The sequence below is a fragment of the Pseudorca crassidens genome, chromosome 2 (assembly GCF_039906515.1).
Source record: "Pseudorca crassidens isolate mPseCra1 chromosome 2, mPseCra1.hap1, whole genome shotgun sequence".
NCBI classification, from domain to species: Eukaryota; Metazoa; Chordata; class Mammalia; order Artiodactyla; family Delphinidae; genus Pseudorca; species Pseudorca crassidens.
The window spans coordinates 78,160,468-78,177,439 of NC_090297.1; the positions used below are offsets into that span (position 1 = coordinate 78,160,468).

General features: G+C 39.6%; 1 protein-coding gene across 5 annotated transcripts; it reads right to left on the reverse strand.

The window, feature by feature from the left end:
• Nucleotides 1-1,004: 1,004 nt before the first annotated feature.
• Nucleotides 1,005-16,760, reverse strand: LOC137218954 (guanylate-binding protein 5-like). Of its 5 annotated transcripts, none has more exons than XM_067726816.1 (11): nucleotides 16,421-16,736; nucleotides 13,290-13,499; nucleotides 12,661-12,788; nucleotides 10,171-10,280; nucleotides 8,600-8,796; nucleotides 7,990-8,232; nucleotides 6,666-6,940; nucleotides 5,680-5,892; nucleotides 4,821-4,923; nucleotides 4,354-4,535; nucleotides 1,005-2,946 (listed from the first exon to the last, which is right to left on the reverse strand). In XM_067726816.1, exons 2-11 carry the CDS (start codon nucleotides 13,477-13,479, stop codon nucleotides 2,833-2,835), a joined length of 1,755 nt encoding a protein of 584 aa, XP_067582917.1. In that variant the 5' UTR covers nucleotides 13,480-13,499; nucleotides 16,421-16,736; the 3' UTR covers nucleotides 1,005-2,832. The 5 variants fall into 5 exon arrangements, with proteins under 5 accessions (XP_067582917.1, XP_067582915.1, XP_067582918.1 ...); XM_067726814.1 differs by having other exon boundaries at nucleotides 6,666-6,946; nucleotides 16,421-16,729; XM_067726817.1 differs by lacking the exon at nucleotides 13,290-13,499 and having other exon boundaries at nucleotides 6,666-6,946; nucleotides 16,421-16,724.
• Between the last annotated feature and the right edge of the window lie 212 nt (nucleotides 16,761-16,972).

Sequence of the window (16,972 nt, forward strand, 5' to 3'; positions counted from 1 at the left end):
ATATTTATAGCCAAGTGCGTTCTACGCATTATTTTACTAGTTTGCATGAGTATATCATTTCTAAATAGATATAAATATTTACTATGAATTCTCAATCATTAAACACATATACATTGTTTTGGATTAAAAATACTACTACTGGAAAGTTTTTAGAAACCATTATAATTTTAAGGATGATTTTCAGTATTTTGGAAAAGTATTTGGAATCAACTACTAAAGTTGAACATAAGTAGCCAATAGCTTGCGCATTTCACTCCTAATTATACATCCAATGAAAGGTGGTAGGTAAGAATATTTGTGGATGACTGATGAAAGCAACATGTGCCTCTGTAAGTTCTAAGAGAAAGGAGGAAGCCATTTTTTTTTCCTGAAAATATAATTAAAAAGTATTATACTAGAAATCAGACACTTTGTAATATACTCTAAGCTACCAGTACCAAGCTTGGACTCTTAGATAAGTGACTTAATTTTGCTTAGTTGCAATTTTTGAAAATCTCTTCTAAGAGAGGTAGGAATGAAATCAATATTTATTTTGAAGATATTGTTCTTTTCAACCATGACAATTCCTTGGGTATTAAGATGTATTTTTTTTTCCTTTATTAACTGTACAGCTTGCAAAGGCAGTTATAAAGTATTATTAGGTAAATGCTCAACCAAATATGTTATGGTCTTTGGTACCTTTGGATGTTCAGTTCGAGTCCAGAAATACAGCTGAACAGCACAAGGCCCTATCTGATTATGGGAAATTCAGCATAATAAAACTCTGCAAAGAACAGGAAAGAAGACAGATGTTAAAATATGTGCTTTTCTTCTTTAAACAGTAAATCATATTTTGAGCAACTAAAGAATTTCAAGCTCCTATAATGTAATCCAATTGGGAAACACCTTATATAAATAAGTAAGCAATTTAAGGAAAACAAAACAGAGTTTTGTATAATGTTTCTATAACTTTTAAAACCTATTTCACTAGGGATTGATAAAACAAAGAAACAAAAAGCAAATAGAAAGGTATAAGAAAATGTGTTTTATTTCCAATATTAAAATAATTCTCAAAAAAAGTTCTCAATATTTTTAGGGAAATTCAGAAGTCCCTATAGACTTTTAACTATTGGGAGGAAAAAAACCACAAAGTAGTATAGTTATTTTAAAAAATTATATGGTTACTTACAGTTAAAATATATATACACAGATATATTTACAGAATCCATAGTTTTTAATAAAAATCAGTAGGCTTTCATATATGATTGCAAAGAATTAAAATCATTTAATTTTAGTACTATAAGCAAGCATAAAATCAAATAAGTCCCATGAGATCTTGTGGAACATTATCTTGCATACCTTATACCAGCAGTCCCCAACGTTTTTGGCATCAGGGACAGGTTTCATGGAAGACAATTTTTCCATGGACTGGGGGAGGGGGGATGGTTTCGGGATGATTCAAACGCATTACATTTATTGTGCACTTTATTTCTATTATTATTACATTGTAATACATAATGAAATAATTATACAACTCACCATAAAGCAGAATCAGTGGGAGCCCTGAGCTTGTTTTCTCTTGCCACTCACTGATAGGGTTTTGATATGTCTGCAAGCAATTGATTTATTATGGTCTCTGTGCAGTCAAACCTCTCTGCTAATGATAATCTGTGTTTTCAGCCGCTCCCCAGCGCTAGCATCACCACCTCAGCTCCCCCTCAGATCATCAGGCATTAGATTCTCACAAGGAGCGTGCAACCTAGATCCCTCGCATGCACAGTTCACAAGAGGGTTCGCGCTCCTATGAGAATCTAATGCCGCCGCTGGTCTGACAGGAGGTGGAGCTCAGGTGGTAATACGAGCGATGGGGAGTGGCTGTAAATACAGATGAAACTTTGCTAGCTTCCTAGCTGCTCACCTCCTGCTGTGCGACCTGGTTCCTAACAGGCCATGGACTGGTACTTGTCCATGGCCCAGGCATTGGGAACCCCTGCCTTATACCATTTATTTACAGACTTAAAGGATTATAAAGATGTGATACACAATCACCAAGTCCAATATAAATTGCTTCATAATATATAATGTCCTATTTAAGTTATGCCCTTGGTGAGGATAACAGGAAGGTTAGGCTTCTTTAGCTCTTCAGCCTATGACACAATTTCCATGCTGGTAGTTCCTTCCATCTTCTAGAGTACCTCTATTTCATTATGATGTTATTTGCTTACAGCTTAGAATAGTCTAAGCAGACTGTCTACTGACCATGACCAGGAGTCATATAATTGCCCAGAGACTGAGCAGCCTCCACCCAGTTGAGAACCACACACGTCTCCACTACGAAGCTTGGTTAGTTTTTTTTACGTGTGTTTTATCATCAGTGCCTCTCCCTGATGGCATCCAGCACAAAACCACTTGGCAGGAGTGATGCCCACCTGAGTCCAAGTCACTGGGCAAATTCCATGTGACTTAGTTTATTGTAGAAACACCCTCCCAGGTCTCTTCCAATCCCCACTGAGACAAATATGGAAAATTAGAGGGGTGGTATTGGTGTACAAGAGAAAGTTTCCCTTTATAGATCCTGCCCAATATCACTGCCAATAGCGGCAATGATAATATGTCCCTTATAATACAAGTCATAATCTCTTTAAGGAAGCAAACAACATTTAAACTATTGAAATTAGTGAAATGCACGTTTTACCAATTATGAGCATCATAACCTTATAACTCAATACAAAAGCTCAATATAATTATTATGAAGTTTATTTAAATGGTGATTGTCTCAAGTTCTATAGTTTCTTGTTCCTTTGTGTCTTCAGTGAAAGTGAACAAGAAAATGAAGTTCTAGTGTTTAGTTCTTTAGAGTAAGATACATGTATCATCTGGTGAGTCATTCCTCTGGAGATGCTGGATCTCATCCTGAAGTTTTCTGCTCTCAGCTTGGAATCTCTCCTTGAGCTTTTCAGCCTCCTCCTAAAGAGTGATACATAAAACCAAAGAGCTTAGCAAAACGTAATGTCCAGATCTCTGCAGGAGGAGGGGGGAGGGAAGGAGCCCAAATCATTGACTTTCCCTTAGTTATTTTAATCAATCAGTAACAAAAGACAGACCCTGATTCCTCCTTTCTGTTCATGTCCATTTTACGTCTCACACTTGGTTTTCTACTTGTGTAATTCTTCTTCCATGCTTCTTTATCTAGCTACAGAAACATCCTCATCTCTCAATCCCTGAACTATTGGTGTTCCAAGAATTATATCCTAAGGCCCCTTCCCCCTTTGTCCTTAGGGAATCTGAGTCACATCTTGACTTCAATTCTCATGTATACACAGAGGAATGTCAGATCTAGTATTACAAGGAGAGATTGATACAACAACTAGGTGTCTAGGTGATATCCACAATCAGGTGAGGAGTCTGAGCCTTAGATAAAGGAATTTGTTTCATGTCTCCACAGTTACGGGGTAAAAGTAGAAGGACAGTGTGGGGAGATCAGAAACACCAGGTTGAAAATATTGTCCTTCAGTGCAGGTCTGTAATTTCAAAATTGTCTTGGAGCAGTGTCTGGAAAACGAGGACCTACAGGTAGATCAGCCACCCTGGAGGAGGAGGAGGGTGTCCTTTGTCTCATAAGTGTGCTCACATAAGAATTTCAGACTGGGTTTGTAGAAACGAAAGCATTGTAGATCTCACTCACTGGGAAGGCTGTTTTGATAACTTGCTAGGATGTATGATATTGGCATTTAGTTATGCTCTTTGGAATCAGAAAAATAAGGACATAATGGTTGTGATTCACAGTGAATAGATTAGATTAGAGAATGTGTGTAAAGTGCTTTGTACAGTGCTTGGTAAATAAGAACTACTGTTAATTGAGCGATAATAATAGTAGAGGACTGGATGAAACAAGTTAAAGGCTTTCAGAACCAGTGACAATTAAGGAAGGGAAAGGGGCATAGACACAGTAATATGAAATTAATTTAGCAAGGTAATCTATGACCAGTGGAAACGACTAGCTAGAGCAATTAACAAGATAACAAAAAAGACTAATTACCGTGGGTTAGAAATATCCTTGGATTTTGCTTAACAAATTAATAGTGCTTATGCTGTGCCAAGCATCATTCTAAACACAAATATTGACTCATTTAAGTATCAAAACAGCCCTATAAAATAGATATTATAACCATCTCCAAACAATATATTTATAATATATGTAATATATTTATAAGAAGTGGAGCTGACTTTTTTACCCAGGCTGTCTGATTCCAGAGTCCTTGCCCTGAGCCACAATATTATGCTGTCTCTCCCACATTGTCACTGCTTCATGTTTTCATCAATACAGAGAGGGGTATATGATTAAAATCCAGAAATGAAATAATTGATGAGTACCTTGAGCCGACGTTCTTGGTCCCTCTGTTGCAGGGCCTGTTGGTACAATCTTTTTATCTCCATTTGTCTCACTTGTTCCCAATGGAGTCTCTCCCTCCGCTCCATCATTTGCTGGTGCTGCATTAGAATTGCCCCCAACCTTTCTTTTTCAGCCTTCATAAACTCTGCTTTCACACGTGCCACTGAAAAGGAAGAAAATGGCAAACTTCTTCCCTTCCTTCTGCCTCCCACTCACTTGTTATTGCTGCTACTTCATAGAGAAAATTCCCTGGGGTCATATTTCCCCTCCAGGTAATCATATTGTAGCTGACGGTATGTGCCCTATTCAAATATAGACTGAGGAGCTAAGAATGGTACATCTTTGCCATTCTTGCTCTTGTTTAATGATCCCAGGTGAACCAGGCCAAATTAATTTAAAATGTATAGAATTTCTGTCTTGCATTTTTTTTTCTCCATTTTCTTCTCACCTTCCATCTCCTTTTCCCTTGCTGTGAGAACCAGATCTGTCTGCCAAATGGTATCACTCACAGACTCCTTGGACTGTAAATATTTCTGCAGAGCTTCCTCAGCCTAGGAACCCCAAAAAATGCAGTTAGAGCTAGGAAATGATTAGAAAAGTTATAAACCTCTTTATTTATTTTTCTTCTCAGCATCTTTTCCTCCCTGGAAGTGCTCAGTCTGTACTTGGTGAAACTATGTCAAGCCTTTTCTGTCAAGGGGTGGGCACAAGCTCCAGGCTGGCCTATTAGAGTACCCAAGGCCACTTGATGCAAAATATTTGGGTACAGGCAGGAAAATACTGCAGCTTGGGTGTTTTAAAGACTGATATGGATGGTGGGAAAGATGCTTTCTCTCCTGTGAGACTGAGGGCACAAAGGACTAGTTAAGCTGCGAGCTGTTGGTGTCATCTTTGCTGCCGTGTGGGGTGAGCCTGCCTGAGAATGACGCCAATGGTGAGGAAAACAGAACAGAAAGCTGGAGTTGAGATCGGAAAGAAAAAGGAAAGGGGAAAATTGATTACATTGTTACATGTAATCAACTGATTATGTTAAACTCTTGAACATATCTACACTTACAACTAAATTTAAACATTTTGCCTTTAGTTTATGTGAGCCAGTGAATTATTTTCTTAAGTTAGTTCAATTATTGGGATTCTGTACTGTGTAACCAAAAAAGTCCCTTTGTTGCAATTAGTGTTGAAGGTTGCGATTAAAGTCTGGTGACTATGGTGATAGTTCAGTTTAATACCACAGCTCTCATTCTTCCTGTCCAAAAAAAGAAGACCCCTAGCAATTCCCCATAATTAATACATAAAACTAGGGATACCTGTATTCCTTTCCTGGGCACCTGATAGTACTTTGCCTTCAGCTCTTCTCTCTTCTGAAGGAAGAGACGATGCCCCCCAGGCTTTGAATAAATCCCTTGCTTCACATCTTCTTCTAGAGGACAAAAAATATCCTGAAGTAAAGCTGAACAGCGATTCAGTGAAGCCTCCAAATTCCTTTTACAAAAGTCATTCTGCTTGGCTTCTAGCAGGGTCTTAAAGGGAAAAAGGCCCATGGAAAAGGCGTTAGCAACACTACAGTACTTTTAGAAATGGCCTACAAAAAGACTCTCTGTATTTTTTCTGTAAATTCAAGGACTACAAGCAATACTATATCCTCCCGACCAAACCTAGAGAAGTTCCAAGGATTGATACACTGTAGAAAAATGACTTTACTTTTGTTTTTGAAATCTCCTGGAACCCCATTCTTTTGCTTTTTCTGCTTTAGATAGGATCTTTAAACTGCAGATCTCTAGCCTCATGCCCTAATTTTAAATGCAACCTACTGTTTTACAACCATCCCAGTATTATACTGGGCTGGGATTCCCAATGAGGTAGAATGGATGAGTGTGTGCTATTAAACCTAGGGACATAATATTTTAGTAGATCTATTTGGCAATTCTGTATGCTTGATTACTAAAAAAGGAAAGTTAATTAGTACTTTATGAATACATTTTTTAAGGGATAAGATTACTTTTAAAAAAATTAGTCCATGGGTGTAACATAGTAAGTTGAGTTGTCTGCATGTGAAAGTTTCAGAATCTATAGGGTCCAGAGTAGTTACATGTTTATTTGTTTGGTTTTTTGTTTGTTTGTTTTCAGAATAATAGTGATATCTTGGTCACATAAGTGATAGTCATTGTCTCTCAGTCTACTAAGAATTGTTTCTCTTAATTAAGTCCTCATTTTGCCTCATTTTTGCCTCATAGCAATACCTTGCCTATATTGCCCCTAAGCCCCATGAACTCCAGCAATAAAACTTAATTACCTCTAATTTTTCCTGGAACCCTTGGTCTATATCCTCGAAAGAGTTCTTCATGAAGACTTCCATAGCCCCTTTCTCACTGACCCTGTGCAGGTCCAGCAGCTCCTGGAGGGTTTCCGTGGGCAGCTGCAGCTTCTGGCCCATCTGCTGGTCATAGTGGGCAATGGCCTTTCGCACTGCGGCTGAGTTCTTAATCTGGGCCAAGGCCAGGACTTCGTTCTCCATGCAGGGCAGATCCCCATTGTTGATGGCATTGACATAGGTCCATACGAGGCTCTCTAGATCTTCACAGGAGGAAGAGATGCTTGAATTATTTGCAAAGAAAAGGGACATGCTCTGAACTGAGTAATTCTGAGAATGTTAATTTAGCGTATTCAGCCTCCTGCACAGTGTTCATGTGGCCCAAATAAGTTCCTTTGGGAAATCATGTGACCAAGAAGACAGATCTTTAATTCTTTGAGAAAAGAAAGTGTTCAAAGAGGAAAGTTCAAGATCTATGTGATGATCCACATTTCATCATTTTCTCATTGAGAAATGTGGAAATGGTTATATAAAATTGTGTGTATTCGTTTGATTAGAATACTATAGACCTTTTGCCTCTTTATACTTCCCATTCTTTCTCTCTTCCTCAGGTTTCTGTTTCCTTCAGAATTCCATTTTCTCCTCCACTTCAACCTGTAAAGCTGGTATGAGTGTTACCCTCATTGGAAAGATCACAAAGTAGGCCAATTAGACCAGTTCACCTTACTCTTTGTTGGAACATTCCTGTTTGTTTTCCTTGTCCTTAGCTATTTTTGTTTGCACTCAACTTCCCTTTAGAGCGTAGCAATAATTGACAAAGTTCCAAGACATAGAGTATTTAGGAACAACTGGACCAAGAAGTCTGCTCAGATTTCTTTAAGGGCTCTAGACAACTTGGGCATCTGCTTGTTTAACGTTTGTATCAAGCACATTCTATTTATACAGAGAATGTATGTGTTTTCCTCATCTTCTGCCTATCAAAGGCATAATAAGTATCCATAATATCGGTAGAACAAATGCTGCCAACCCATGTGGGTTAGTCTAGTTCAACAGTGGACCACTTACAGGTAGAACTTTTTTAACCTGACCTTTTCATCTGGTTATATTCCTAATTTATCTTACTTTGCAGGCATTGCTTAAAAAGCCTAGAAATATTTTTGGTACTCACCTGAGTTTAATAAATATGATACATATGGTTTTCTTGGTAGTAGCTGACTATGTATTTTCTACAGTGGAAGGAGAAAACTACAACAGTGCTCCCATTCTCTATTTTGGATTGAAGGAAAATCCTTGAAGAGGTACTCACGAGATCCATTGACCTTGATGCCTCCTGAAAGAGTTTTAGTCTTGGAATGGCTGAAGATGTAGGAACAGAAATCTGCCACTTGCTGTACAAATTCAGGATCCAGGTCATCATTATGCAGTGTCTCAAGCTGGGCAAGCTTCTTCCGATGAGTGGGCAAGTCAAAAATAAAGCATTTCTTTATTGGAAAGAATTTCTGTATACACAGACGGGGCAAATTAAAATTTTGAAGATGTTGATCAGTGCCTGAGGAAGGAAAAATAGGATTATTTAGTATAGGGTTAACTTTCATTTTAATCTCTTTCCCACAAATAAATGTGCTTTCTACCTACTGTTATTTATTTCACTACATTTTCACAAACCCTAAGCAAAAACTTAAAACGTGATCAATCAGGGAAAGGAAAATGGAAAAGTAACTTGCTCCAAGAACAAGGGAGTAATACAATTTAATATTGAATGTATTAGTTCACTTTAAATCAACAGTATTAATTATTTATGTGATGATTTAGTCAGGTGAGTAAATATAGGAAACAATAACTTTAACCAGCAACACACAAGAGATAATTTCTTGTGCTACTTTTCTCCCTCTTTCCAAAACTGAAGTCCCTGTTACCCTGCTTTGGCCTCAACGAATTCTCCAGGTACTCATCTGCTGTGATGAGTCGCCCATTTGCTTCCAGGTCAAGGTAGAAATCTCTCACAGTCCACACTAAGTCTGGACAGACGCTCATAAAGTCAGCTGCATTGTCTTCCCCATCAAGATCAGGTGAGGTAACTGTTCTGAGCAGATTTGACAGTTCTGTCACATAGCTGAGATGCAATTAAGGAAAACTGTTGGAAATAGAACTGCGTCTAAACCATATTTAATTCCATGCCCTCCTATACTTTTATATTGCCTTTGGGTTATAACCAATCCTCATTTCATCAGTAAATAAAAGGACTCTTTTTCTTGCCCCTTTTTTTTCCCCAACATCTCTATTGGAGTATAATTGCTTTACGATGGTGTGTTAGTTTCTGCTGTATAACAAAGTGAATCAGCTATCCGTATACATATATCCCCATATCCCCTCCCTCTTGCGTCTCCCTCCCTCCCACCCTTCCTATCCCACGGCTCTAGGTGGTCACAAAGCACCAAGCTGATCTCCCTGTGCTATGCAGCTGCTTCCCACCAGCCATCCATTCTACACTTGGTAGTGTATATATGTCCATGCTACTCTCTCACCTCATCCCAGCCCACCCTTCCCCCACCCCATGTCCTCAAGTCTACTCTCCACATCTGTGTCTTTACTTCTGTCCTGCCCCTAGGTTCTTCACAACCTTTTTTTTTTTTTTTTAGGTTCCATATATATGTGTTAGCATACGGTATTTGTTTTTCTCTTTCTGACTTACTTCACTCTGTATGACAGACTCTAGGTCCATCCACCTCACTACAAATAACTCAATTTCATTTATTTTTATGGCTAAGTAATATTCGATTGTATATATGTGCCACATCTTCTTTATCCATTCATCTATCAATGGACACTTAGGTTGCTTCCATGTCCTGGCTATTGTAAATAGAGCTGCAATGAACACTGTGGTACATGACTCTTTGAATTATGGTTTTCTCAGAGTATATGCCCAGTAGTGGGATTGCTGGGTCGTATGGTAGTTCTATTTTTAGTTTTTTAAGGAACCTCCATACTGTTCTCCATAGTGGCTGTATCAAGTTACATTCCCACCAACAGTACAAGAGGGTTCCCTTTTCTCCACACCCTCTCCAGCATTAATTGTTTGTAGATTTTTTGATGATGGCCATTCTGACCGGTGTGAGGTGATACTTCATTGTAGTTTTGATTTGCATTTCTCTAATGATTAGTGATGTTGAGCATTCTTTCATGTGTTTGTTGGCAGACTGTATATCTTCTTTGTAGAAATGTCTATTTAGGTCTTCTGCCCATTTTTGGATTGGGTTGTTTGTTTTTTTGATATTGAGCTGCATGAGCTGCTTGTATATTTTGGAGATTAATCCTTTGTCAGTTGCTTCATTTGTAAATATTTTCTCCCATTCTGAGGGTTGTCTTGTCCTTTTAATGTTTACAATGTTTTCATTCTTGTGTTTGATACACAAGGACTCATGAACATAGCTGGTGAATAAAGCAGTTCTCTCTGGCTTTGGTGCCATCCTGGACAACAAAAGGATACTGCAAGAGGTCGATAGCCCTCTGGTCAATTGTGTTCATAGTATTATATACAAAGGTACTACTCAGTAGTAGTGCCAGTACAAATATCTGGGTGTCACTCTTCTTGTCACCCTAGAAGTCAGAACAAATTTCAGTCATGTCTCATGGCATTCCCATATGAACAGTTATTAAAAATAGACCCTTGGGCTTCCCTGGTGGTGCAGTGGTTGAGAGGCCGCCTGCCGATGCAGTGGACACGGGTTCGTGACCCGGTCCGGGAGGATCCCACATGCCGCCGGAGCGGCTGGGCCCGTGAGCCATGGCCCCTGCGCCTGCGCGTCCGGAGCCTGTGCTCCGCAACGGGAGAGGCCACAACAGTGAGAGGCCCGCGTACCGCAAAAACAAAAAACAAACAAAAAAAAGACCCTTGACTTACAAATGTTAGCCAAGACGAACAGAAATGGTTGTGAGAAACATATGAGCTTTGAATAGTTCTGCCATTAGCATTGATAATTTTATACAAAACCATATGTTGTTAACTTATCAGTCCCTCTTATAACTGGTTAGGCATTTGAAAAATGGATAGTCAACGTTTGTAACGGTAACCAGAGTGCTTAAAATCAAGATTTTCAATTGTGTAAAACAAAGTTGGTCTGTATACATAATACATGCAACTATTTTATTGAGTAGCTTTTATATACAAGATGGTTCGATACGTTTTTCTTTTTCTTTTTTTTTTTTTTTTTTTGTTTTAGAGAGAGGGATGGGACAAGTGACAGCATACAGCTAAGCTTCAGCACCAGAATTGCTCAAAGAGTAGGGATGTATTAGGGATACATATTCAGGAGCCTACTGGGGGTGAAGGATGTGAATAAACTGCACAGGTAATAAGGCAGTTCTCTGAACTGACTTGGTATTTCTCTGCTGCACAAATGGATCAGGAGCCCTGCAAAGGAGAACCTTCAGTGTATTCAATACAAACCTCTAAATGGTTCTCTCCCTCTTTTAGAACATGTAATCTAAACTGGATACCCCCAACCTTGGGCTCCAGGGCACTTTCTTTGAGTTGGGATCTGTACACAGAAGATGCAACAACAACAAAAAAGATGCTAAGATACAAAGATACACAGTCCCTGTACATGGGGGCCACTTCTGACAGTTCTCCAGGTGATTGTCTAATCTGGTAGGGATGAGAAAGGTAAAGTCCTTATCAGCCTGAGCCCCAGAGCCTCTTCTCCACAGACTACTGTCATACTTTTCCCCCTTGTTGAGGTTTCAGATAATGTTTAAAATGTAAAATGGATCAGAGATAATTCTGCACAGGTCAGCAGGACTGGAGCAGAAACATGTTTTGATTCCTGGTACTGTCGAGATAAGTTATTAACTACTGTCTCCATGTTACAGGTGAGGAAACTAAAGAAAAAAGGAGTTAACTATTTTGAATTGTGGTAAGTTAAAGGCAAAATGAAGACATAAAAAATGAGAGCTCAAGGGAAAGATCCAGTGTTGTGCTCGAGCCAGCTCACGAGAGCTGGCTGTGTACATCTTTCCTGAGCCCTGAGTTTAGTGACGACTTTGGTAGCTTGGAGTGAGCTGTTATGGGAGTACTTGGAAAACTGGCAAGTACTACAAAGCAAGGCTTTTCTTCCCCAGTGGGCTGGTTGTTAGACACTTACCAGCGTAGAAGTGGAAAATTCCCACGTTACTCCTGTGCAAATGATAAAATGGATGAGACCAAAGGGGAAATAGAAGATTTGAGGAGACTTTTTCTTGCTTGTCAGAGTCCGAGAGCTCCTAGTGCCTGGACCCTGATTTGGACTCAAGTCCCACTGCCCTGAAGCTTACTGCATATCTCTATCCTCTACAGGGTCAGACTCGTGACAGTGATTTTGTTCGTACCACCTTTCTGCAGTTCGGTTAAGTGCCTATCTCCATGTTAGCACAGCCTCCCAATTATGATTCTGGCTTATACATATATTTTTCTCACTTCAGGTTTCCAAACTTTGACTATTAAAAATAGAGAGGGGGGGGCTTCCCTGGTGGCGCAGTGGTTGAGAGTCCGCCTGCCGATGCAGGGGACACGGGTTCGTGCCCCGGTCTGGGAAGATCCCACATGCCGCGGAGCGGCTGGGCCCATGAGCCATGGCCGCTGAGCCTGCGAGTCCGGAGCCTGTGCTCCGCAACGGGAGAGGCCACAACAGTGAGAGGCCCGCGTACCACAAAAAAAAAAAAAAAATAGAGAGGGGGAAAAAAGGTATACCCTGGTCAAGCAGAAGTACAAAAAAAAAATCTCCCTGTGTAAAGAATGTTCAGGGATGAGGAGGTTGATTAAAAAGGAATCCTGGGCTTCCCTGGTGGTGCAGTAGTTGAGAGTCCGCCTGCGGATGCAGGGGACACGGGTTCATGCCCCGGTCCGGGAGGATCCCACATGCCGCCGGAGTGGCTGGGCCACAACAGTGAGAGGCCCGCGTACCGCAAAAAAAAAAAAAAAAAAGGAATCCTTGTTCCTTGCCTTCTCTATGTCTCCAAGTCCCTCCGTGTCAAGAAGAACCAGGATGTGGTTTGGCTTCTCAGGGTGAGGCACACACCACATCCAGATGCCCTTGGTGTGAGACTGCACCGTGGATCCAACAGAGAAACCTGCAATGGGGAGTGGAGAGGGTGTAATTGAGGAGGGGATCTGGAAATTGGAGACTTTCTTGATAACTGAGTTACCATTTAAGGAAAGCAAGATGAAGATATGGCAGAAAGTATAACCCAGTATTGATCTGAATTACAATAGAGGGATGAGATAATAAGAATACCAAGTACTGTAGGCTGGAAATTTGATGGATTTTTTTGCAAGAATATTACACTATTAAAATTTTAATCATTTGTAACTACATATGTAGAAGTATTTTAATGATGTCTTACCCTTATAATTGGAAAATAGTATGATTTTTCTAAGAAAAAAAGGGGTGATATGTCAGAAACAGAACTCAACCCTTTATCTCCCAGAAGATAATTAACTATCTGTGGCCCAAACATTAGCTTTCAATATTCCTCCGCATCTCTAACTTCCTGTCCTTGCATCACCTTCCTGCATTCTGGGAGTGTGGGTGGACAGAAGGGACTCGGCTGGGCTTTGCTGGGGCCACTCACCCTTGTTCTTCCCAGCCAGCTTGTTCATCAGGTAGGATTTGCCGGTGCGGTAGAGGCCCACGATAGCCACCACCACAACGGGCTGCTGAATGGCAGACAGGGTCTTCAGAGCTTTCGGATTAACCAACAGTAGCCCATTAATGTTCTCAATGAGGCACAAGGGTTCTGGCATGTGAACCACTGGGGCCATGTTCAGGGGGGTCACCTGACCTGCAAGGGAAGTGATGGGATAGACTGGAATTTCTAGACTTTAAACAGAGAAAAATCATTTTGCTTCCTCAACCTGCAGGCATACTACTCTGCAGCATGGCCTAAGTTTCTGAAGAAGTTTAAAAAAGACAAAAGAGCAAAGCGGGTCATAGCAACATATGTCTTAGTCCCTTCAGAGTTCTACTATAGGCTACCCCACTGGTTCTTAAATATTGGGTGGCCTTATGGAAAACCATTTTCTGAGACTAGTTTACTGCTATTTTGAGTCTGACGCTTCCCCACTGGTTTTGGCTGGCTTCTATTTCTTAATTTTTACCTCTTTGAATCCCCAGATTGAATCTTTATGGCCACTATTTGTTACATGACGCTTCTTGCTTTCACACTGTTATCAACTTGCTTTTCTCTAATTTAGGGCTATGTCCAGTCAAAGTGTATTATACTAAATCCTGCCAGGTCATTATGTAGCATTATCTAACAAATAACAGTTGTTTACTTCTTAAAGCTCTACTTTTAAAGAATTTTTTATGTAGCTATTAATGTGTGTTCTTCAGTCAAAACTTTAATGAGTGTTCATTTTATGAATGAGAAAGTGAGTGAAAATACTTTCTTAAATAATACGTAACCATTTATTTTCTAATTTCTGGGCATCAATTTCTGTAACCTAAAGAGTCCCCAATAAAACGCGTTTAAGCTATCTGAGATTAAAACAAATGCTTGCTTTTCTGCCTTGCTACATCATAAAGAACAATTTTCTTCCATTTTAGAAGTGATTCTTTTCAACAGAAGCTAAAAATCCACCATCTGCTTGCCTCTTTTAAAAAACTGAAATCTTACAGTGCAAAGGTCTGGATTCCCTTGATAGCTTTTAAAAAGTTATAAAGACCCATTCTCCCCCTTTCTTCATAGCCAATGCCCCAGAGATTATCCAGATGACAGATAAATAAAAACAGAAACTGCTTGGCAACAGATAATATATCCATTGCAAATATCATTGCGTCAGGGCATGGGAGCCAGGAAATGTTCAGTCCAAGCCACATCCAAAAAGAGGGGATCACACATAATTTTACATTCCCAAATGCAAAGTTTCTTTTTACTCTAATCCACTTCCAATGCAGTATTGGCACCTTATGCTTGTTGAGTTCTGTTATCTGATTTGTATATAGCAGGGGTCATAATCATTTCTAGGTTCGAAAGATATGGGGACCTGGCAGTGATGATCTATAACAGTTAGCTAGAAAGACAGAAGATACACAATCTACATCTATTTGCAGATTTGGGGAAACTACAAGCTCTTGTGCTTTGGAATGAGGTCACTAATGGGAAAGGAAGCTAGCCTGTCTGAATTTTCAGACCTCCTAATGAATAACATTTAGTGCTGTGTATCTATATTAATGAAAGTATTTTATACATTGTCCCCAGATATTACCCGGGTAACATCTTTAATGGTTTTAGGACAGCCCAATCTCCAAAACATCTCTGCAGATTCAATGTGTTTGAGCCCCATACATAACTATTACTCTATCATAACTCAGCCTATGATGTGTGCTCTGAGTTGCATTCTTCTCCCTAACTCTGTTAGAGCCCCATACTCTTTTGTAAATAAAAACAATGCAAGAATGCATCAAAACACACAGAAATACAAATATACATTTTGACTTTGAAATAGGGCAGATCTGATTTCTAATCTCAGACCTCCACCTGGCTCTCTGTGTGACACTGGCATTTCACTAAACACTCTAAGCCTATCTTCAGAAAAAGAAAGTAAATAAATAACTATTTATATACATCAGTATAACTGCTAGCTTAAAAAAGAGAGAGAGAGCTGTAGGAAAGGAAAAAAATGTGTAAAGAAGGAAAATGCTAAGAAATATAAGAGAAAAGGCTCGGAAGGACTACTGATGGAGTTTCTAGAAGAAGACATCTTTGTTTTCAGTCATACAATTCTAGATGGGTTTTGTGTTACTTTTATGTTGGTTGCCTTTACTTTGTGTTGTTTTTGGTTTGAAAAGGAAAAAGCTCTTCTTAATGAGAAAAATAGAAATCAAGCAAGAAGGAGATGCACGAAGTATGTGCCGTGAAAAGAAATTCAAAGGAGGAGGAAGTTTCAAGGAGTAAACAAAATTTCCGGACAGTGTTAAGTGATTCGTTGGGACTTCCGTGGAGGCCCAGTGGTTAAAGCTCCACGCTTCTACTGCAGAGGGCAGGGGTTCAGTCCCTGGACTAAAGATCTCAAGTGCCGTGCGGTGCAGCCAAAACAAAACAAAACAACAATGAAAAATACATAAAAAACAAAAAGTGATTCATAATGGTAGAATTATTAGACGAGTGGAAACAAAGTCCGACACAAAAGGCCTTAAGGAATGAGTGGGTGTCAATAAATCAAGACTAATTCATTCAGGGTTCTTTCTAAAGGAAGAAATTCATCTTCAAAAAAGTGCAGGACTATGACTAAAATATATAGCCATTTTCATAAAACTTCTTCGTTGTTCATTCTGGGTTTCAACTTTTTTCTTTCTTCTTTTTTGTCCTTAACAAGGTAAGCAAACCATTTACATTACATTTCGTTCAATGCTCTTTCTCATGAAAACAGTACAGTCATAGTTCTTCAAAAGTTAAGGTTTCAGTTTGAAGGATCTTTATCAGGTTTTATCAAAGGTAACTTAAGTGGCAATTATGATTCCCATAGATCATAGGGTGGCAAAGGAAGAAAAACAGTATGAAGACATTTCAAACTCTCAGTCCCCACACGTGCTCTTGTCTAATTCAGCGGAACTGGCACTCAATGAATTCTGCTGCCTGTCTGACAACAACACAATTTACCTTTAATAAGAGCTGATACTCCACGTTGAGCTCAGCTGCAATGTATCGTGAACAGACTTTTTAAGACATCCTGACCCTTTCCACCCTTGCCCCAGACTTACCTTAACGGTGAAATCAGTAGCAGAGATCTTTTAGAGCTGGTAAGAAAGGTGCTTCAATGAGAAATTGGCAAGAGTTCTAAATCTGTCCCTCAGGTTAGCTGTGTTGGTTTCTGATACACTTTTTTCTTATCCAGTCCTGGAGATTTCTTTTCTTTCCACTCCACTCTACCAGAGGGCGGAGGATTACAGTATGAAACAACTGAAAGTGGAAGGGGTTTTTGAAATGTCGCTGCAGGAAACTGAATCCCCATCCAAACTGAAACCACAAGCCAATCTGAAACCACAAGCCAGATTGTACGTGGAAGAGAACTTGGAAATCATTTGCATTTTTTTCTACTCCATACTGTCCTCGGGGCTGTGAGAAACCATAATAAGTCTACAGTAACAGTGAATATAACCCCAAGGTGTGTTTACATTATGTGAGTTTACCATTTGTGTTTGTCTTTTGTTTTTGTTTTTGCTTGGCTGCACTGCACCGCACGTGGGATCTTAGTTCCCCGATGGGGATCCAACCTTTGCCCCCCACAGTGGAAACGCAGAGTCTTAACCACT